This window comes from Lactuca saligna, chromosome 2 (genome assembly GCF_052625555.1).
Source record: "Lactuca saligna cultivar CGN05327 chromosome 2, ASM5262555v1, whole genome shotgun sequence".
In the NCBI taxonomy this organism is placed as follows: Eukaryota; Viridiplantae; Streptophyta; class Magnoliopsida; order Asterales; family Asteraceae; genus Lactuca; species Lactuca saligna.
Genome location: NC_136418.1, coordinates 180,641,754 through 180,665,232, shown reverse-complemented (window position 1 = coordinate 180,665,232; position 23,479 = coordinate 180,641,754). Strand labels below are relative to the sequence as shown.

Genomic DNA, 23,479 nt, shown 5'->3' with positions numbered 1-23,479 from the left:
AAAGGGGGTAAATTTAGAAGTACCAGAACATCGGGATGTTACACCATGCCAATTTTTCATGACCAATTATGTAACGTCTAGTTTCAAGAAGTTTCTTATTCCGGGATTGTGGACAATATATAGGTCAAGTAAAAGCCTTGGACTTCAAAGGAATGGGGTTTAGATCTTATTGGATGATGATAATGTTGGATAAGTGATTAAAGCATTGGTTTGTGTCTTGGAGTTGAAGGGTAAAATAGGAAAGTGTTGTTTCATACTTCTTTTATGAATTAAGGATTTTATATAGATGTGTTTTAAGTAAAATATTAATTATATAGGGTTGTGGGGCTCGTCAATACCTTTTCGTGCATATACAGAAGCCAAAAACGGAGTTGAAACGAAGAAGTTATGATTGTTTGAAGTTGGAGTGAAATTTGGTGAAAATCTGTTCTCACGACGTGAGAATCCTCGCGAGGTGAGAATATATTCTCATGAAATGAGAACGGTGCAACCCAAAGCCCACAAAAATTTTAGGGTTTTCAAGGTATTTAAAGGTTAGGATCCATGTTTTAGGGTATTTTCTTAGCCTCCATCATACCTAGAACCTCTTGAGAGAAACCTTAACCTCCATTTTTAAGATTTGAGCCTCCCCTCTCCTTTCTCATCCATTTTTGGAGTTTTGGTGGTTTTGGAGCAATGTTTTCATCCAAGATTGATCCTTGAAGCTTGGTAAATGAGGATCTCAACTTTCTTATACCTTATAGACCTTTGTAAGTTATAAAGTTCCAAGTTTTGTTACATTTAATCTTTGGCTCTAAGTGTATTTGGTGTTTTGATCCATTTCAATGAGTTTTGAGTGAGGTTTAGGAATAAAGCTTGCAACTCTATTACTCTTCAAGGTCCTAAGAACATTGTATGTTTCAAATCTAGACTCCAACACCTTATGATCAACTTTAAAATGTTTTCTTGGACCTCATGGACTAGGAAAGTTTTGATCTTTTACCATCCTTTTTATCCATGGAAGTTATTTTGATCATTTACGCCATTTTGGTGCATTAAAGTTTAGATCTTGGAAGCTTTATAAATTATTATGGATAAAGTTGAAAACTTTATCCATCTAAGCATTATGTTGATTCAGATGTGAAGGTTGGAGACTTGGACATATAGGATTTACCTGAGAAAGATGCATTCTTGGTCCCTTTGAGACCTAAAGACGAGATCTTGGTTGTTTGGATCATCCTAATGGATAAAGTCGGAAAATTTATCCATTATGAAGCTATTTAGGATCTAGATCTGAGTTCATGGACCTTGGTTTAAAGAGATTAACCACTTAATGAAGATTTTGCCTTCTGACCAGAAGTCACGATGTGACATATGATATGTCACGACATGACGGTGTCCTGAATCGTGATTGTTTGTCGGTTTATTCTCATGAAACACCCAAGGAATGGTCACGACATAACATTTGACTAAGCTGACCGTTGACCTTGTGGACTTGGACCGTTGATTTTTTGACCAGTTTGACTTTTAATCTAACTTGGGGAGAATGAAGCATATGACTAAGGATCGGTCTTGGTTTGCTTTTAAGAAGTTTGGGTTGGCTGTTCTAATGCTGAGATAGTTGTTGGGCTTCTGTTGAGTATATTTCAGGTGAGTCTCCTCACTGTACATGTGGCGAAGGCACCAATGCTGGCCCACTAGATTATGTTGTAGGACAGTATTAGTCTTTGTGATACTAATTGATATACTCGTATATCCTTGTTGTGGTTGTGACTATTACTAGTATGATTATATGTAATATGCATAGAGCCAATCTAAGCTCGGAGCCATTATGGGCTTGGGGTTGATATGGACCCGACACAGCTACTTGTTGTAATATTGGTTGATACAGATCCGAAACAGCTACATGATGTCCCATGGGGTTGATACAGACACAACATAGCCACGTGCGGTTATATGTATATGGATTTTGTATGTTTTATTTTGGGGAACTCACTAAGCTTTGTGCTTATAGTTTATGTTTATGGTTTCAGGTACATCCATTTTCAAAAGGAAAGGCCCGACATGATTGCATTGCATCCCATGGAGTTTTATTCTACACTGAATATTTACAAATTACTGTGATGTTTTGAGAATTGTTTGGCTCTGAGCGTCTTTTTGAACAATGAATGAATGACTTTAACTTAATTAAAATGAAATATTTACTCGGTATTTTTGGGACATTACAATTTGGTATCATAACCTTGGTTTGATGGATTCGGGAACACTCTCAGGTATGTCTGAACTCAAACTGGGGATTTCTAAAATCTTTTAAAGATGGAAAAGGATTTTCCAAAAAGAGTTTCAAGAAAAAGGGGTTGATGCATACAACTAGCCGAGCTCAAGTAAGTTTTCCCAAAACACCCATATACGTGATATGCTCGTTGTTTTGGTATGAGTATGTGAGAATTGCATGCTAGATTAGGGCTAAGGATCTGATCAGGATTTGCGTGACAGAATGCTAAGAGAGATGCCTTTATATGTCTGTTGATTCAGCTTTTGGAACTGCATGCTAGTATGGATTTCAGATGTTGGATAGAATGGCTTGATTTGTGATGCCTTTTAGCCTAGGAGGAATTGGATGTTATGTCATATTTGGAATCTATGTTGGTGGAATTGATTTCTAATTGTATGCTTTAAAAATTGTATACGATTAGGATCATATAGCCATAGAAGGACTGATTTGATCTTATTTCCTGTTCCTTGTCTAGTTGTGGGCTTAAGGTAGAACCATTCATTTGACAGTCTATGTGATCCTGCTTTGTGTATAATTTCATGCATAAGGCAACTGGTAGTGTTAGTAGGAGTTCCTAGCATCGAGAAGCAAGTTAGTTGGAGGATGTCCTTTATGTTTTGTCGCCTATAGAGTGTTACTGCTCGAATGTTGCTTGCTTCGTGCTTTGTGGGACCCATATTGATGTGAGCTAAATACTAACTGAATATGTTAATTTACATGCAGAAAATGTTAAATAATTCTAGAATGATTGATTGGTCCTTATTGTGCAACTCTTGTTTGAGTCTAACCGTTGTAGGGTTGGGTATTTTATTCGAGATATTATTTAAGTTTTGTTGCATGTAATTGTATTTATAAAGTAATGAACTGATATTTGTAGAGGTTCTTCAGCAGCTGATGGTAGGGTTATGAGGGAATCCTAGGAGAGCCTAGGAAGTGCCTAAGATGAATTAGTGTGTTGTTTAGCGGTGTGTTTTGTTGAGATAGGGTATATGCGATTGGATCGGATGATAGAGGACATGAGTATTTACTTAGAGGATCCGTAATGATTCTTGAGGAAAGTGTTGATATGTGTGGAAGGTAGTATTAGGCCTGTATACTGAAAGCATAGGATTTGTACTTGAATCGAGGAGGATTTCGGGGATTCGTTGCAATGTCTTTCCGTCTTATTCGATTTATCAGTTATGGTTGTTCAGGATGAGGATAAGTCTGGTGGATATTTGGGCCTTAGTGGAAATGTCAATTTAGGTTTGAATGGTTCAGACCTAGGTAAGTTTGTTGATTTTGAGTTCTCGAGGGCCTTACTCGAGGTAGAGCCAGTTGAGTCGCGAGACTCAAGAAGGAAGCGATTGTGATGATTAGATCAAGGGTTGCAACCAGAGGCTGAGTGATTAACCGATGGATTGGAATGTCACTAACTACGAAGAGGTTTATGTCTTCCAATATTCCATGTTTGGAGGTAAGAGAGATCAGATACGAGATTCTCAGAGTTGGGATATAGACTCGGCATGGAGATAGATAGTTGCGGTTTTTTGTGGAAAGTATGGAAGTGTGGGAATACACAAGAATATTCTTGTGGTATGATTTCCTTAAGATGAGATCAAGGGTTCGTTTCCTTAGAGTTTAGTCAAGTCAAGTGTAAGTTGATTGTTTTAGGTGATAACGGGAAGTGAATCAGGAACGACAACTTTTGTTGTCTCTGATTGTAACGCACGTGTTTCTAGGCTAGCCATTATTATGATGATGTAATAGTTAGGGTCAACAATCGTAACCTACTTTGAAATAATAAAGCGGAATTATTTGAATATTATGTGATTTTATGTGCATTATACATATTTATGAGATATAATAAGTTAAGAAAAATAAATAAGCGTCAAAAGTAAAATAATAGATAGTCCCAATATCTATAAATATATTTGTGGTGGTCGTGACAAGGATTATGGAGATGTAAATTGTAAAGAATGACGAAATCCAATATATAACGAAGAAGTTATGATTGTCGAAGTTTCGCGACAAAGTCGACATAAAGCTATGTGACGTAAAAAGTGAGTTTATGATAAATAACTTTTTAGCATTAGCGATCTAAAAGAAAATTCGTATTATACGTTAAACTAAGAGCATGCATAAAAAGAACGTCTAAATTTGACTTCGTATGAGGAAGTTATAGTTTTTCTAAGATTTGGCAAAACAATATGTAACCCAAAATTCAAATTTTAGATCCACCGATTTTTAGCCAAAAAAACCTAAACGAGAATCAAAGATCTCGTTAATAGGAGCCCACCAAAAAAAAGACAGATGAAAACGAACGTCGGATGACAAAGTTATGAATTTTTAACGGACTTTACCGGTTCAGGCCTATTAAAATATTACTTTAAAAATAAAATCAAAATTAGCCGACGGTGTCTAAACAAAATTTGTAGAGTACGTCTCCACCTACGCATGGATATAAATAACATCGAAAACAGAGCTTGTATGCAAAAGTTACGGAACTTAGAAGACGCAAGAGATTCATGCGAGGGTACCCATGTACTCCCCGTATAGCCAAGTTGTACTCCCCGCGGCCTCGCATACTTGGCCCAGAAGAGTACCACATCGCCGCACCCAAACTTCGACATGTTCCCCATTGTACGCGGAGTGTATCCCTTGTACATGCAACGTACCTGCGAAGAGCGCCCAATGTTCTGAGGACCAGGCCCCCTATAAAAGGGATGCGAGGGCTACCATAGTTTCTCACACCATAACCCTTCTCTCTCTTTCTTTCATTCTAACGTCTCTCTAAACCTCCCCCTACCCCTAGTACTTTCCAAGTGCTAAAAGGTGATTCCTGGAGCGTCATAAGGCTCCGAGAACAAGAGCATTTCGGCTCGAAAGTTCTGCCCCACAGAGCCCGGTTTCTAACCAAACCTACCGATAAATGAGTTATGCTTACCTTACTTTAAGTATAGCTTATGTTTAAGTTAATTAATATTATTCTGAACTTATAAAAAGTATACCTATTGTAAAATATAATATACAAATTGTTATGATAATATCTGTTAACTACTCGTGGTATGGAGAAACTGGTTTGAAGGGTCGCATAGGGTTGTTGGATTTCAGAAGTGGTATGATGCCAAAATGGTCTTGCCCTCCGGTGTTTCATGGTTGGCCCCTGTCTGTACATAGTGGTTGAAAAGTATTGTTTAACACTTATAAAACGATATTGTTCGTCAATAGTCGCAAGAAGTATTAGACTAAAATCTAGCGGTAATGATACTAGGTTTCATCGAAGGGAAATAGAATTGTTAGAAGCGGAGCTTTATCCGAGTTTGGGATCATTAATTTAAAAAGTCAGTGCATAGTTACTTTCAAATTGCACATAGATATGAAGTATTTAATATAAATTACATGTTATGTGTGCATATTATCTGTGTTCTTGATATCTATATTGGATGAACAAAATATACATGTTTTATCTGAGTTAAACTGTATATCTAAAGATGGGCAGATGATATAGATGATGAGTGGTGGATTAAAAATGATGAGAGGCCTCAATGTTTAAGCTTACTTAGTCATCTAGCGGACTATAGATGACAACCACAGACTATTCTAGACAGTCTAGTGGAACGCTGGCAGGCTCGCAACCTGTAGGTGTTTGTTAACGAAGTGTTCACCGGTGTACTCTATTCCCCTCATGGTTAACTTACTTTCATATATTGATGAGGAATCCCTTAAGCAGTATTGACATCCTAATAATGATCCTTAGGCTAGGTCCCTTAATTTAAATGCTTTAGGGATAAAAAGTGAGCATAACGGGAATGGGTAATCGGGTTGATTGATGTGATGAAATTAATAAAATTAATTATTGTGGGTTGATAACCCTATTTGTTCACTAGGCTCCTAATTTTGGCCCACTCAGTTTCTTGTATACAGGTAGTGGAACAAGAGCATAAATGCGATGATCTAATGAGGGATTATGGATTACAGGCCAATAGAAATAAAAAATGTTGTAAGGCCTATGTTGTTTATGTTTATGTGTAACGACCCATTTCCGGTATGTTAATTCCTTGGTATTTATTTTGAAGTTTTGCAAGAGGGACTCGGCGAGTTCATAGCCTGACTACCCGAGTAGGGTCGGGATTTCGAGCACGTGTTAGCTGGAGACTCGGCGAGTCCATATTCTGGACTCGGCGAGTCTGTCCGTCTGGGAGAAACCCTAAATCCCCGGGTTGCCCACTATTTAAGCCACCTTATGGCCCCCATTCTCGCCTCCTTCACCCTCATAAGCTGTGAGAAAAACCCTAATTCGTTCTTGAGTGATTGTAAGTGATTTTTGTGTGCATTTGTGAAGGCTTGAAGAAGGAGAAGAAGAAAGGAGCAAGGAGAAGGATTGTAGAGCAGAGATTCAAGGGAAAACAAAGAGCTCTTTGAGGTATTCTTCAGATTTCCTTCCCTTTTATGCTTTAAAACCCCCCTTTTTAGATCTAGTTGATGCTTTTCTCAAGCCTTATGTTGATATGGAAGCCCTATTATGCCGCGATATCTTTAGATCTGTTTATTTAGGAGTTGTAGAGCCCAGATCTATTGCCTTTATGGAGCTATTTTGCATATTAACCCTAGATCTACCCCTTTTAAGCATCTTTTAGCCTTTATTCCCTTGTTCATGTGTTTGTACACGTAAAGTTGGAAACTTTACGTGGTAAACCAACTTATTGGACTCAGATCTATCATTTGTATGTTTTGGATTCGAGCAGAATCGAGTGTAGAATAGTTGCATGGAGGTGACTCGGTGAGTCGAGTCGCGAGTCCCCGATTTCTTCCTTTTGAGTGGTGTCTGTCGAGTGGGACCAGTGAGTAGTGGGGTGGACTCAGCGAGTTGAGGGTAGACTCAGTAATAGAGGGACTCGTCGAGTTGTTCATACAACTCGGCGAGTCCAAGGCAATCTTCTTAAGCTCAAGAACAACTCGTCGAGTTGTTCATATGACTCGGCGAGTCGGATGAAGATTGTCTGAGTTCTTGGATCGAGAGGGTACTCATCGAGTCGATGCCGCACTCGACGAGTAGCAGCGAGTAGGGTTGAGGAGTGAGAGTAGGGACTCGGCGAGTTGGCGGCCCAACTCGGCGAGTCAGGTCAAATGAGAGTTGACTTTGACCAAGGGTAAAAGAGTCATTTTACCCAAGTGCAGTGTTTAGTATTTGATTGAGTGTGTTTATGGACTTGTAGCCGGGGAGATACCAGAGCAGCAGCAGTTAGCTTCCAGAGCCATACACTCAGCAGCCAGTTTACGAGGTGAGTTTCCTTCCCGTAGTTAGAGTTCTTGATGTCTTTGTGATACAAGCATGTTTGTGTTATGTGTTCCGGACTCTGTTTTGATGCAGTATGCAGTATATGTGATTATGATAGTGTTATGTTTTATGCTATGCCATGATCGGTCAGTTCCGGACTTCGGTCCGATGCAGTCAGTTCCGGATTTCGATCCGATGCAGTCAGTTCCGGACTTCGGTCCGATGCAGTTAGTTCCGGATTTCAATCCGATGCAGTTAGTTCCGGACTCTGGTCCGATGCAGGGGACAAGGTCCCAGTCAGTTCCGGACTTCGGTCCGATGCAGCTAGTTCCAGACTTCGGTCTGATGCAATGGGCAAGGCCCAGTATGTGCTTATTTATATATTGTGTGGTATGTGGTAGTTTGGGGGAGCTCACTAAGCTTCGTGCTTACAGTTTCAGTTTTGGTTTCAGGTACTTCCGCAAGCAGAGGGAAGAGCTCGGGGTGATAGCATCGCACACACCACAGCTTTAGCTTTTATCCTAGGAATTGATTTAGTTTGTTTTGATTTGACATAGTATGATACAGTTTTCCGCACAGTGTTTTTATTATGTTTGGGATACATCACGTATGGTTTTATGATATGACACTCAGATTATGGTTTTAGTTATATTGAAAAACGAAATTTTTGGGTCATATTTTTGGATCGTTTCATTATGCTTTTGATCTGTATTGACATTGACATCCCGAGGTTTTTAATATAATGAAAATACATTTCTTCAGAAATGCTTTGATAAATTCTTTATCATATTTTTGGGAACGAATTCCGCAACATATTTCTTTAAAAGGATACTCTGATTTTCAAATAAAGCATAAACAAATCGGTCTTTTCTGGACGTGAAGTTGGGGATGTCACATTGATGTATCCCAACTATGTGAATGATGCATCTTGTATTTATGAATGATTCATGAAATGAATGGATGATTAGCTATTCGTAGACGAGGTGTGTGGCATCTATTTGTTTCAAGATAGAGGATCAATGTGATGAATGGACATACTTATTGCTTGTGCATATGCATCGGATTTTTTAAGTTAGAGGTGGTTATGACTGGGGAGTTTCCAAGGTCTCCATCTGAGATTTGGAATCTATTTGAATTTTATTGGTCTTTATCTGGAAGATCATATTGAATTGTGTTATATATTCCAAGGTTTTGGGATGCTATGTATTTGGTTGAGCCCGTTTGAGATTAAGTTTTTTTGCAACGTTAGTTGGTGGTAGTCCTAACCCTAAGTGGGGGATAAGTATATATTTTTCTTGAAGGATCATCGATCAATTGAAGATTATGATTCCAAAAGAATGGGTCATAGAGATCTACGGTTCGAGTATGTGAGACTTTGGTTCAAGATTGTTCAAGAAGGGGATGCAGAGTAGGTTTCTATTAGATATATGTGCTTAAGAATGCATGAATTGTCTTCGATGTAGGAAGCTATGGACAAGGAGCTCGTTGTAGATAGTGGTTCCTTTTAGGAACGCCAATGAATAGGTTAAGAGGCGTTTGGGTCACTCAGGTTGAGTATCGGTTATTGAGGGATTTGTTAACTCGTTGTATAGATTGTTATCCATAGTCTAGGTTGAGCAGTTGTTGATCGGTAAATCAACTTCAGAGTTTGGTATGTTTAGTTTCACATGGTTTTTTTTCATTAGTGTATTGGCTTATTGGATTAGTTATCAATGTATTCTCGATCATTGGTCATTTCGTTCATTGTCAATAGCCGAGGTTCTTCGAAAGTTTCGATCTTTATCAATTGAAGTTCAATGGTTGCGTCAACCTATCGTAAAAAGTTTTACATTGTACATTTTGTTTCTGGGTATGGATAACCTTAATTTTTGGTTATGGAAGTATTGTTCATATCCTTCTGGGGTTTGGAAACTGTCCTTGGTTATTGGAAGTTCAAACGTCGGAGGGGTGTTGTTTAGTTAATCAGGTGTGACTTTGGACCTATGTAGAATCCAATTTTGGCATGTCATATCGGCAGGTTTAGTATTTGGATTGATATGACCAGGGTTTTAGCAACAAATCTGGATAATTTTGGAAGTTTTATCGAGCTAGTTACCTATTAGTGGGATCTATTCAGTTTCAATCGAGGTGTGGGATCTAGTATCGGTCGCTCATGAGGATGTTTCTACTAATGATTGAGGTACTTCATTTCGTTATATCTACTGGTACCTTACCCTTTGGGTAAGGTTGTGAGGAAGAAGGAATGTAGTAGATCTAATGGTGGTTATGTCTATCCCCTTGGAGGTGTACATTGTGGTAGTGCCTTGATTATGTTCACGAGATAGTGTATGCGGACTGAGTGTGATGGCATGAGAGTACTTGATATGGATTATTGACATGGTTCTTATCTGGTTTATAGCTTTTGAATTGGAAATAAGAGTACGATCTCCTATCTCATTCTGTAATTGTGTGTAACCATGCTTTCTTCCGATTTTACGTTGGTAGCAGCCTGTACTATGAAAGGTATTGTACGTGATAGAATAGTATGGCTCTTGTTATGTTTGGTTAGTGTTGATATTGAAGTTTATTGGGTTCCTACATGTCAACGGGTTGATGGTTGAGTATCTTTAGGCCCATATGGTGTTGGTTGTGAGTCTTCGAGCCAGTAAAGGAATGACGGCAGGATCGGTGTGGTACCGAGAGCTTATCATTTTAATGGTTAGGAGGTGCCATGATGTATCATGAACCAATGGATGAATGATTCATATGGATGGGACCCGATAGTCATTTGATTGAGACTCTTTGATCTTGGATCGTTAATCTTATTAGCATGTTTGGGTGTTACTGAATTGTTAAGAGTCGAGAGACTCAGTGACCAACTGGTTTGGACCATGTGGATTATAAAAGGTTTCATGGGAGTATTTATTGCGCATCAAAAGTCTCCTCCTGAATGTTTATGTTATGAACCCCATTTTTGTTATGGTTTTTTTGTTAGGAGTTTGGTTACCCATGTCAGGTATTGGTTCTGAAATCCCGAGTCATGAAGTCTGTGTAAATGCCTTGAGTGATTTGTCAAGTGGATGTTCATCTGAGCTGCTAAGGGATTTGGTTGCAATGTAAGAATTCTTGTATTAACCATCCTTATGCTCGTGAGGGAAGCGGGTTGGTGGTGACTTGTCAGGAAGTCAATAGTATATTTAAGGTGTTTAGGCATAACTTCTGGATTTGGGATTGAGTGAAGTTGTAACATTCCGTTTAAAGATAAAATAGAATAAAATAAATAAATAATAAGCCCTAAATCCTGAGATGTCTTTTATATATTATTTTATCAAAGCCCTGAAGCCATAATAATTTAATTAGTGTTAGTCTTGGGAGCTAAATGTTATAAGTTTGGGAATTTACAGTCTGAAATATACCAATTGGACTTGTATCGAATAGATTATTGGGAGTAGGGGCTAAAGCGGTAACATTTGGAGTTGGATTGTAAACATTTTAGAAGACAAGGGTTGTTTGGTAATTATTGGGTTTAGTTTGAAAAAGATATGGTGGTGAGGGTCTGAACTTGGAAAATGGAAATTATGTTTGAATAGGGACACGAGAATTAAACCCGGTACCCTTCCATCCCTCTCGTTTTAGTGAAGCATCAAACCTAACCCTAAGTTATTGCAGTCGCCACCTTATTCCTTGCCTTCAGCTACCGCCATTTGTGAATCTCCAGCCGCACAACCCTTCCTTCTTGTTTCGATTAGGCAAGACTGCCAGGCACTACCATTCTAGGCTGATGCCTTTGCAGCCGATGAGAGCTGCCACTCAGCGCCATCATTGCTCACGTTACCGACATCGACGGGGGTCACGAACGGGCGTCCTTTCCGCTGTTGCTGCTATTTTTGATGTTCTCGGCCACAACCTTTCTCTCTATCCTTCTGTACTACACTTCAGCTGGCATGTCCTCCGCCGCCCATACAATTCGTACTAGCCGCTCTATTTAACACTCACCACTCCGAGGGAGGCTACTGTATACATCTCAACGTGTGAGTTGCATGTATAAGTGTTCTTTTGTGTCGTTGTTCATTGTAGGCGTATTTGTTTGGCCTGAAAACCGAGAACAACCACCATGGTGGCTGGCGCCCATCCTACACCCTCTACTGCCACCAGCCACCATGACGGGTGGTGGTTTGTGTGTTTTGCATGCCAGGGATGGTAAAGAATGATTTCGAGGACAAAATCTAATTTAAGTGGGGGAGAGTTGTGACGCCCTGTTTTGAATCGTTTCCTATTATGGGGTGATGATTAAGGAGTGGGTATTACCAGACTTAGAACCCTTGAAGAATTGATTTTGGGGCTCATTTAAAGGTGGATAATGTAGTTTGTATGATCTGGGTATTCGGTTTGTGTTTTGAAGTCCATGGGTATCAGTAAAGGCATTGGTTTGGGCCTTTTATGAATTTTGGACTTAATTTTGGGTGGTTTTTAGACTAAATAAAGTTTATAGAAGTATAGGTCTTCTCGTTACCTTTCTGTGGATATAAATAATGTCGAAAATGGATAAAGGATGCAAAAGTTATGATCATTTGAAGTTAGAAGGGTTTGGACCAAACAAGGTACGCATGACGTACAAGGGAGTCATGCATGGCGTACACAAGAATTTGGATGTGGGAGAATTTAGGAACACCCTGTGTTCCCCAAGGGAAGATGTTGCTTTTGTCAGGCCAGATTAAAACCCTAATTTAGGGTCTTGAACCCTATTTAAAGACCTTAACTCACCTTAAACCCTCATTTCCTTCAGCCTCCATCCTCTCTAACCCTAAAAGCGAAACCCTGGCCTCCATTTGAGTGATTCTTGATCTTCAAAGTGGTTTATGAGTATTTTTGGTGCTAAAGGAGGAAGAAGGAACTTCTTAAAGAATCATTGCTTGACTTGGAGCTTTTGGATCCAGGGTTTATGCACCTAGATCTATCTTCTGGAGGTATAAAGTCTCAGCCTTGAGAACTTTCATTTAGATCTAGCTAAGTGGTATTTTGTTATGGTTTTGGTCCCTTTGAGGTGGGTCTTGTGAGTAGAAGTTACTCCGGAACCTTTGAGTTTCATATTTGGTCCTTGTTGAGGTTATGGAGTCATAAAGTTTGGATCTTGATGGGTATAAACCTTCCATGCATGATTTGGTAGTCATTTGATGAAGTTTGGGACTTAGGATTTTGATTTGGGTCCCATTGAGTTATGCTAGCTCATAAAGTTGGAAATTTTATGACTTAAGAAGTCCCTTGAAATCAGATCTGGAAGTTTGGATTGAGGTCTTAAGGTAATAAGAAGTTTTTAGACATTTCTGGAGTGATTTTGACCTTTTGGATTTCATCTTTGGTGATTGGGCTTCATTAAGCCATGAAAAGGCTTAAAGCCTTCGACTTTATGGATCAAGTCACTTATATTTAGCTATTCTGAGTTTTTGGACGTTTGGCCTAAAGGATTAAGTCATTGGAATAACTTTTGGGTGACCGTCGGGAACGTCATGTGTTTTGCCTATGATGCCTGTTTTTGGACCAGTAACGTATGTCGTGCATATACGCCATGTACATCATGCGTACATCCAATCAGATGGGAATTGGGCTTTTTGGACTTGGACTCTTGGAATGGGCATTAGTTGGGTTGGATTGTTTCGTTGGGCTATGAATTAGCTAGATGGGCTCTAGTTGGGACTCAAGACTTTGATTGGGCCGTAGGTATATATTGGGCCTTGAGTTGTGTTGCTGGTCCATCAATGTGCCTTGTGCCAAGTTTGGGTTGGGCCCATTAAGGAAAGGGTAAAATGTTCTTTTACCCTAAGAGTCGGACTTATGAGTTGAGACTGTGATTAAATGATTATGACATAATTATTAATTGGAATTTATTTTCTGTTAGTGTGGGATTTTCGGTTCGACAGCCGAGTGTTATTTGATATGCAGCGGATCGAGGTGAGTATTCTCACTGTATCCATGGGTGGAAGGCACCAATGTCGGCCCATTACTTGTTATGTGAAATGCTAGTTGTCTCTATTATGCTTGCATAGAATACTATGAGAGGGTGCCCATGGCACTTGGATATCAGACCATGGGAGGATCCCACGGCAATCCAGGTAAAGACCATGGAGGAGCCAATGGCAGTACAGGTAAAGACCATGGGGGAGCCCATGGCAACTATATGTATGTCGCATGATATTATGTAGATTGTATGTTATGTGGTATTTTGGGGAACTCACTATGTTTCAAGTACTTTGGTTTCAATTGGAAGAGCTCGGGATGATTGTAGAGCACACACCACAAGTTTCCGCATTCCATGATTTACTCTGATTTGATGATGTTTTATTAACTATGAATTACCTTGGTTTTATGGAAATCGTTTGTACTAATGATTTATTAATCTTGAAACAAAAAATTGTATGTCATGATTTTTCAGGACGTTACAATTTAATAAGTAGGTTCATAAGAACTTACCTAAGATATATTTCTTATTCATTTTTATCATTGCTATGACAATCAGTATCACAATAAAAGTTCTTAATTGTCGTTGTTTCTTTTAACTATTAATTCGTAACTATTAACAAGTTTATTTGTAATTAATTTAACCAAACCATAATAACATAGATATTTGAAACCCATTATGTTGAATAAAAGATCTCTAATGATTGATCGCTAATAAGACTTTAACTTGCATTTTAATCCAAACCTCAAAGCCCAAGATCTTATTTTTAATCCATAAATGTTTAATCCAACACTTGGACCATCAGAATACAATTGTCCAAAATATACATTATCACAAGGTCCATTAGGTTAACATTTACCTCAAAACTTAAGTGAGGGAATCTGGTTGTGACTAGTAATCGAAAAACTGGATTCCCTCACTTAAGAGGCTTTTCTCTAGTTGTCCTGCATCGACAACCTTCCTTAAAGAGGCTTTGCGTGGTCGACCACCCCTACATGGTCATCCAAACTGAACACATAACTTATGCTAATTTTCTGATCACTGGTCACAACCAAATTCCCCCACTTAAGAGGTTTTTCTCTTGTTGGACTTCATAAGTTGTCATTTATAAACCACCTTCCTCAAAGAGGCTTCGTGTGGTCGACCATCCATACATGGGCATCCCGACTGAACTATTGTATTCCCTTTCTACGAGGTTTTCTCCAGTTGTCCAATCCATAACCACTTCCCTTACTTAAGAGGCTTTTCGTGGTTTCACATAATAATTATATAATACATATAATGAATAGGGTCATAAGAACTCACCTGAAATATATTTCTTATTCACTTTTATCAATCCTATGACAATCGGTATCAAAATATAAATACTTAATTGTCGTTGTTTATTTTAACCAAACAATATCATAACTTTATTAATTCATAATTATTAATAAGTTTATCTTGTAAGTTTTTTAACATTAAGTTAATACATCTTTATTATTAATGTACAACGAATGAGAAGGCAAATGGAAGACAAGTTGTATGGTAAAATAAATTCTTTTGAAGACTACATCAATAGATTTAAGAGATATAACTTGCATTTTAATCCAAACCACAAAGCCTAAAATCTTATTTTCAACGCATAAATGATTAATCCAACACTTGGACCATCATAATACAATTTACCAAAAGATACACTATCTTAAGCCCACGTTGTGAATCATCACCAAAATTAGATTTCTAGTGATGGTTGGTGGCAACTTCATCTCCAACGATTCCTTCACCAATGGAGCTTAAAATACGATGCCTACTCTTTCACCTGAGATAATGATACATTCAACTCCTCGTGTACAACTAGAGGGCCAATCACTCTTATAATCACCGCTTTCATCGATGCATTTACGCTCCACCAATGGAATTTCTCACCACATAAGTTGGCGGAAATCCCACCGGAACAACTCTTAAATTCACACTAGATCATCATCTTAAAAACTCAACTTTACACCTCCTTTGTCGTCAAAAGTGATTTATTCATCATGAAGCATCAACGAAGCTACATCACAACAGATTGGCACTTCATTTCCTGAACGATGACGGTTTCTAGTAGCACCAACATCACCCACCACCAGCATCGAGCTCTTGCAAGTTGTATCCGACTAGAAACCGACGACCTCCACCAATTCCTAGAATGATTTCTTTACAGCCGGTCTCCTCCCTTCCTGACATCTCTATCGATCTTAGGTGCTGTTTGATTTTCTGAAGCAAAAATTCATGAAGTCTGCGGACCACCTCTGCAACCCTCTGCAGTAGAAGAGGTGGATCAAACGGCTGCAGACTATAATAAGAAGCGTGTTTGTTTTTTTTAACATCTGCATACTGCTGCAGATATTAAAAAATTAAAATAAATTAATTTTATAAACCGAAAATAACTTTTTAATACGTAAAATTTAATAATGTATAACATTTTGGTAAAAATTAATGATATTTCAGTAAAAAAAAATGATATTTCAACAAAAAATAAAGATATTTTAGTAAAAAAATAATGATATTTCATTAAGAAATTATCATTATTGAATATAAAAAAATAAAAAATAAATTCAATAAGAATAAACGAAAAAAAAAACGAAAAAAAAAATGTGAAATAAAATTTTAATAACATATAATCAAATTTTCAGCAATAAAAAAAGAAGAAGAAGATGTTGGAAGAGGTTAGAAGAGGCAGTACAAGTGTTGCGCCAAACAGAGTCTGCGCAGAGGTTTTTGACTCAGAAAACTTCTAAAAAACAAACAACTGCAATATGAAAAGTGTTGCGCGTGTGCTGCGCCGCACAGCAGTAAGAGGTTTGAAGAGGTTTTTTTCAAAAAACAAACAGCACCTTAGTCTCTCTCCCTTTCTGGCTCGACGCACCAAACCCACACACACCCTTAAATCAAATGATAGGGTTATTTCTAGGATGAGGGTTGGATTTCTTTCAAGATAATCAAGTCTTGCAGGATCCAAACGTGGAAGAGGACAAACCTGAGCACATGAGTCGCTGAAAGTAACGAATATGAAGTGTAGTTTCGAAAATGATAGCTTTGATCCTTGATTTATGGTCGATTGGCAGAAAACACCCCTGTCGTAGATTCTCTTAACATTTTAAGTTTCTGAATATAACAAAATTGACCCTGGACAAATAATTCCTAACTAATTTAATCAATTTGATTTCCTTTTTTTATTATTATTATTATTATTATTATTATTATTATTGTAACCCCATTACATCTATACATAGTGCATTTTATTTAAATAATTCACTTGTCAAATATACAATGTTAGTTTTTAATTAATTAATCATTCACTATTATTTATCAAGCTCATTTGAAAATCATTAAAAAGAAAAGGGTGTTAAAGATGCTTACCTTAGAAAGATTTTCCTATATCACCACTGTTTTTATTCTCATACCAGATATCCCTAAATTTGTTTCTATTAAGTGCATATATACATACATAATATTATAATCGATCCCCGTGAGGATATTGATTCGAATCATTAACAAAACGAAACGTATCTTGGTAATCAACACTTTTGTATATGATGGGTTTTGATAATTAAAACTGACTTTTTTATAAAACATTTTTAAGAACGATAAACGGAAGATTTTAAAAATAACTAGTTTATTTTTAGATCATTTTAACAAAACCACCAATAGGATCCAAATACATGAACTAGAAATATAATAACAAACATATGAAGTTAAGAAGATGACTTTTAAAGCCTTTGATCCCACTTAGAATTAGGGAGTTGATGAAAACAACGAAAACTCAAAATTAGAGTTTCTCTACAATGTATCCACAATCAAGAGTAAGACCCTTGGACTACTAGTTTCTGTCTTGTATAAAGTATTTTTTAAGCTTTTAAGTTTTTAACACACTTAAGCACTAAAGGAGAAGCACTTTACATCACTAATACTTGCATCTAGTCTTCAAAAGAGAACCAAAGAGAATGAGGAGATTTAGGTAGAGTTTTTAGACAAAGAATGATAGGTTTACTAGTAAAAAAATGCAAGCCCCGTGCAATTCTTGTATAGTCTCGTATAAGTGAAGCAGTTACCTTCTAATGATATAAAGTAATAACTAGCATTTAGAAATATGAGGAGCAAAGGGAGGTTCATAAGCAACCTCACATACTTTTAAAAATTCCGGCCATGTGCTCCAAATAAGGGGAAAAGGTTAGATTGATTTGTTTAACAAAAAAAACTAACTAGTAAATCCGTAATTTAACAAAGTGTCCGAAACCTTGTACATAACTTATTAAATCATATTATATTATATAATAACTAGTTTTTCTCTCATTAATTATTATTTTCATAAACCAATAATTATTCTCTAATTAAATACAAAAGTTAATAATATTTATTAATAATCGTATTAATAATAAAAATTCAAAATATGCTCACTTGATAAACGTGTGATCTATATGATCATATGTTATTAACAATATCATTTAATAATGATTTTTGAGTATATAGATCTAACAATATATAACAACATTAAAATATCACCAACAAACTTATTATTAATATATGGAGAGACATACCCAATACCACCAAATCCTCAACACCTAGTGCTTCATAGGCGGTTCAAATTTGAATGATGATAATAGAGAATGAAATACCAACGTGATTGTTGCTCTCGACACATGACTAATTTCCACTTGATCGGTTTCCGTCGGACAATTGATTTCCAACAATTGATTTGTTTGCAAGGAAAATATAAGAGACAAGATAAAAATAAACAAACATTTGGAAACACGATATGCATAACATTTATTAAGTGCTTGCATCATTGTCTTCAATTATTTCGATAAAATATTTCAAATTAGGATGTTGAAAATATAAAGCGATATATTTGTTACGGTCTTCTAAATATAACTTTTTCGCCTCTCAATAAAAACAATGCATAAAGGTTTATATCCAATGACAAAGCCAACCCATAATTCATCATCTTTGACATCATGTTATGTTTAACGCCATTAATTGTCTCATGAACCTCTAGTACAACGAATTACTACAAATATTTTGTTGGATGAATTCATTTTTTGTGAGAAAAATTGTTTGATGATTTGGTTGAGACAGAGCTATGGTCAGGTTGTTGAGATTGTTCATTTCATCTATTAAGGAAATACTTCAACATAAGGATAAATTATGTATTTTATCACGTAAGTTTTACTAATCACATATATATATTAATTACCCATAAAAGAAACTTCTATGCATATAATAACATATACTTTGATACAAGTTTTGCACATTATAAATTAATTACTGATAAAAGAAACTTCTTTGCACATAACAACATATACTTTGATACAAGGTTTGCACATAATAACATATACTTTAATAAAAGTCTTTGTCTGCACACTTCAGTTACGTACAATCTACATTTCTTGTAAAATTAGTATAATTTTTTTGTATAAAAGTTCTATAGAGTTCATTTGCTCTCATTTTCTCATCAGAAATATATAAATAGTTATTTTATTTTGCTCTGTTTACAATAAATTATTTATTGTCACGACGATTCTTTCTCCATTCCCATGGTTTTTCAGGATGTGCTGAAGCCCACAACCCAACTCTCTTAGCTCTCGCATCTTTCTCCCACTGTTTTTTAGAACCAATTTTCAGAAAGAAAAAAAAAAAAAAAAAATCGTTTGCGTTTCAATCAAATAACACTAAAAAGAGTTGATTTTACCTTTTCTAATTCCGGTCGTTTGTCATAAGCTGTGTAATGCCACACAAGTCCTTTCTTCAACATCATTTCCTGTTTGTTTAAAAACATTCGCGTTTACATTTCACATTTCCAACTGTATAATATATAATTAATCTTCCATGAATTTATATGTTTAAGATATCTACCTGAACAAAGACTCCATTGCAGTAAATATCGCCAACACAACGACCATAACGATCTTCATCAAAGATATAAACTTTCAAACACTTTCCCAGAATCATCTTGCTAAGTTCTTCTTTTGCCTCTTTCCCATATGGCATAGCACTTTCTGGAGCATCGATTCCCCTGTTCCATTATTACCACGGTTTTTTTAACTTACTAAAAAAAGAAAATACATTTATACTATGTATTAATGTATTTTACCTTAGCCTTATTCGATACTTGTGGGCTAGAATTTCGTTGTTTTGGTTTTCAATCATTCTGCAATATTTAACAATTAATAATTATGCATGTTTCTAAAACATAATTAACTAGAGAATAGAGATAATGAAATGGTGAAAGGTGAGTTACCGATATCCAGCACTTATAATTTGCTTGTGGAGTGCATCTGCCTTGGTGTAATTCCTCTCCGCACGTGCTCTCGCGCGTTCTGCTGCTGCCACATGTACGTCTCGAGGTACATTTGCGGCCTCCCGAGGATCCAAGGTACTAACATAAACCGTAACCGTATCCCCATCCGCCACACTCTTTGCATCCACCTATTTTTTTGTCACGTAACATAAAAATAACTTCAAATAAAAAATTATGGGTTGTTTGTTACGCATGACATGACATGACAAGACAGGTCTACATTTGGTGTGCAGTAGACTAGATTTGGACAAGACATGACATGTTTGCAATTGGAGTTGAATGGATTAAGATAAATGTCAATGAGACAAAATTGTAATTTGGAAAGGAAAGTAAGATGTATAGAAGTTCTTACGGGAAGTGAGTTTAATTCATACTTGAGTCCATGGGGAGCTGGCGGAGCTTGGCTAGCAGTAGTGGCCTCAACCGTGGAATGAGGTAGAGGGAGACCATAATAAGATAACAAGCCCTTCACAAAGTTGGTCAAAAATACTAAATTTAGAGTTCATGTTGCATATATCTATGTACACAAGTTATATATACTTTTATGAAAGAAATAGCAACATACTTTTCTTAAATTTTCATTTCTTTTTATTACAGTGTTTTACATCGAAAAATGTACCGAATAATTGCAATTTCATCAAAATGGAAAGCGATTTTCACTATTATAATTGAGTGGAGTTTCCAAAGTAAAATGTTTAAATAAGAAACAATAAATAAAAGTACAAATGCTCTAAGTGGGTAGATGTTATAATAAACAAATAGATATAGATATATATACCTCAACATCGGCTTTTTTGTGATTTTTTAAGGTGTAAACTATGAGCCTGGAAACCTCTTCGGGTGAGTTTGGAGGAGGGTTTGATTGTTGGAAGGCCTCGGAAAGTTTGCTAAACCTTCAATACATCATTTGTAAAAAGACTTTAAAAAAAAAAAAGTCAACCATAGAACAATGGAGGATTACATTTATACCCTTCCATAGTGGATAAAACTGTAAAAATGGTACCAGTTAGACTGAGCTTTCTTGGATGAAACGACATGCTTACTCAAACCTTCAGGTACCTGCAACACAAACCAACAATTGGGTTAATCTGTTGAAAAACGAATTAAGATCTTTTAATGTGTGGGAATTATCTTTTAAAAGAAGTAAATTCGAGAATCCGAAGTTACAGGTGAGCTGAATTGTGTGGATAGATGATTTTGTTATTAAATTGGTACCTGGGAAGTCATTTCAAAGTGATGGATATCACGACCGAGGGCTGAGACACCGGCGGATGTCGGAGAAACGCCGTGGTAGCCATGTGATTGCTGTTGATAGCCCTGTGCTTGCTGTTGATTCCCCCAATTACCACCACCACCACCACCGGTAGTTGGCTTGGAGAAACATTCACCAATCAAAAACCTCACTGCGTTTCCCATACCTCGTAATTTACAATTATACCCTCTCCTTTAGATTTTTCTGATAAATTTCGGGAGAGAGAGAGAGAGAGAGAGAGAGAGAGAGAGAGAGAGAGAGCTGGTTTGTTGGGCAATGATAAAGGGAACGTTGCTTCGGAAATTGAAGAGGGGCGTTTTGGGAAGAGAGGTATCATGTTCAAAAGATGTTTTGCCACGTGGGGGTTTATGATTTGTTGAAAAGTGCCAGCTCAGAAAGTGGGGTTAGTCGACTATTTTATCCATTTATGCGGTTCGTTAAAGTCAGTGATCAACCAAATACGGCAACAAGAAGCGTAGCTTGCCAAATATTACAACACACGGCTTCTCCACACTTTTAAGTGAAAAGACATAATTACCCTTTATTCTGAACCTTAAGGAAGATTTGAAGAACCCACATGGACTACCGACATGTCAGCTTGAATTATGCAATGAAGGTCAAGACACATGCCCACAGTTAATGGCTTGATCTGATTTAACTGTCCTTATGGTTTATTAATCCAGAAAGTCAACAACATATTACAAATATCAAATATGAAATATATTTGGGTCTGATAAGTGATAGAATAATAGAAGAGGCTCATTAAGTCATTTTATTACGAATAACAAAACGGATTACACTATCTTTCACATTCATATGATTGAAAATGGAACTACTGTTTTTGAGAATAAATTACAATTTGTATCTTTTCCTTAAATTTACAATATTTTTATTTTTACTTTTCCGAATAACCACCGTCTAGCAAAATGACAGACAATGGACCAAAGCCCAACAAGAGGCCCAAGAAGATAATTGGGGTGTGGGGGCCACACCTGAGGGAGGATAAGAGAAGAAAAAAAAACAGAACCAAAAAAGAAAACCGAAAGATTTATGATTTGGTCGTCCCATTTGATTCATTGTCACCCATCTTTTACTTGCTTTTAACGATATAAAGTACATTAAAATAAAAGCTAAAATGGTTAAAACATGAGTGACATATATAAGTTTGATATTGAGTTTAGGTGATATTCACGTGTATTTGTTCTTTAATGTCGTACACCTACTTTATATTATCTCCTAAATTCATAAAAGCTTAAATAAATTATCTAAGTTAAGATTGATACGAATTTAACACGACGGTTTAAATGTTGAAATTAACAACTTTATTTATTTAATTTTATTTTTATTTTTACTTTAATAGTGTCATATACTTTTTGTAAAACGCATATCCATAGCAATATGTAATTGGCCAAGTCGCATAAAACAGATATGACATAGCAATGCCTATCTAGTTGGTAATAGTGTTTTATAAATATAAACTCATATAGGAAATTTTAAAGTTTAGTTGATTTAAGTTTTTTATTGACTATATTGTCCTTAATTATCATTTTTATGTATCATTTATTTATTATTTATAATTTAGAAAAGTAGTCCCACACAAACTCTTCCAAAAGTCTAACCCTAATTTAACTCTCTCCTTTTCAGTTCCTTAAGATTATTTGAAGTACCATAATCAATGCATAGCCAGTTAGCCACTATCACTGGGACGCCGCTAGAAACCTCCTTTGTAGCACCATCTTCTACGATGAACAACAACTCCTACTTTGCAGGTTTGCATTCAAAATGAAAAACCAGTCTAAAGTCACCATCAAACGTCGTTGGAATTAAACCTTTACACCATCGCCTTTGCGCAACCACTTTCTTTGATAAACAATTCACATCATTGCGGATTTCTATTCTAAAGTCACCATCGACTGCCAACCACCCACCACCTCTCTACTATGCCTCTCTCTAACGTTCTTGAAGCGACCAATAAACAAACATCCACCACCATCGCTCGACTGCATCAAAGGTTTGCTTGATATTTGCAACACTCTTGAAGCCGTCAAGGAACAACCTCCTGTTGGAAAATTAATTTTATTAATTTCCAAAAATGGATTTTCTCCTTTTTTTTAGCATAATTTTGGACTCTAAATATAATCAAAATGAGTTATTAATTATATATTCATGTTCTCCTCCTCCGTGATATCTTCGTTTTGATATATCTCATGTTCAAAACGAATTAAAAATGAATGATAAATTATTTGTCAAAGACAATTGGAAGAGAAAATAAAGGAGTTAAATGGGTTTTAAAACTCATCCCACATTGGTGGGAGAATGAAACTTTCTTCCTCTCTTACGTTTGTGCTTCATCTTTTCTCTCTTGCTGCAACCAAGGTATAATTCGGACCAAGTAAGGGTTCGGACAATCTAGAATAATTGTTTTCTACAATTGTATCTTGGGAAACAAACACTCATAT

At 36.5% G+C, this 23,479-nt stretch overlaps 1 protein-coding gene across 1 annotated transcript; it reads right to left on the bottom strand.

Moving 5' to 3' along the window:
- Window positions 1-18,728: 18,728 nt before the first annotated feature.
- On the bottom strand, window positions 18,729-21,310 carry LOC145028383 (staphylococcal-like nuclease CAN1). The gene is made up of 9 exons (XM_078977063.1): window positions 20,984-21,310; window positions 20,772-20,827; window positions 20,547-20,661; window positions 20,121-20,234; window positions 19,709-19,896; window positions 19,562-19,618; window positions 19,324-19,483; window positions 19,160-19,228; window positions 18,729-19,068 (listed from the first exon to the last, which is right to left on the bottom strand). Exons 1-9 carry the CDS (start codon window positions 21,182-21,184, stop codon window positions 18,970-18,972), a joined length of 1,059 nt encoding a protein of 352 aa, XP_078833189.1. The 5' UTR covers window positions 21,185-21,310; the 3' UTR covers window positions 18,729-18,969.
- Between the last annotated feature and the right edge of the window lie 2,169 nt (window positions 21,311-23,479).

Excerpts from the sequence above, each read along its gene's own strand:
- LOC145028383 (XM_078977063.1), bottom strand. The coding sequence starts at position 21,184 with ATGGGAAACGCAGTGAGGTTTTTGATTGGTGAATGTTTCTCCAAGCCA. Across the intron at positions 19,484-19,561 it reads AAGTATCGAATAAGGCTAAG|GGGAATCGATGCTCCAGAAA; the intron begins GTAAAATACATT and ends ATAATGGAACAG. Across the intron at positions 19,229-19,323 it reads GCAATGGAGTCTTTGTTCAG|GAAATGATGTTGAAGAAAGG; the intron begins GTAGATATCTTA and ends TTAAACAAACAG.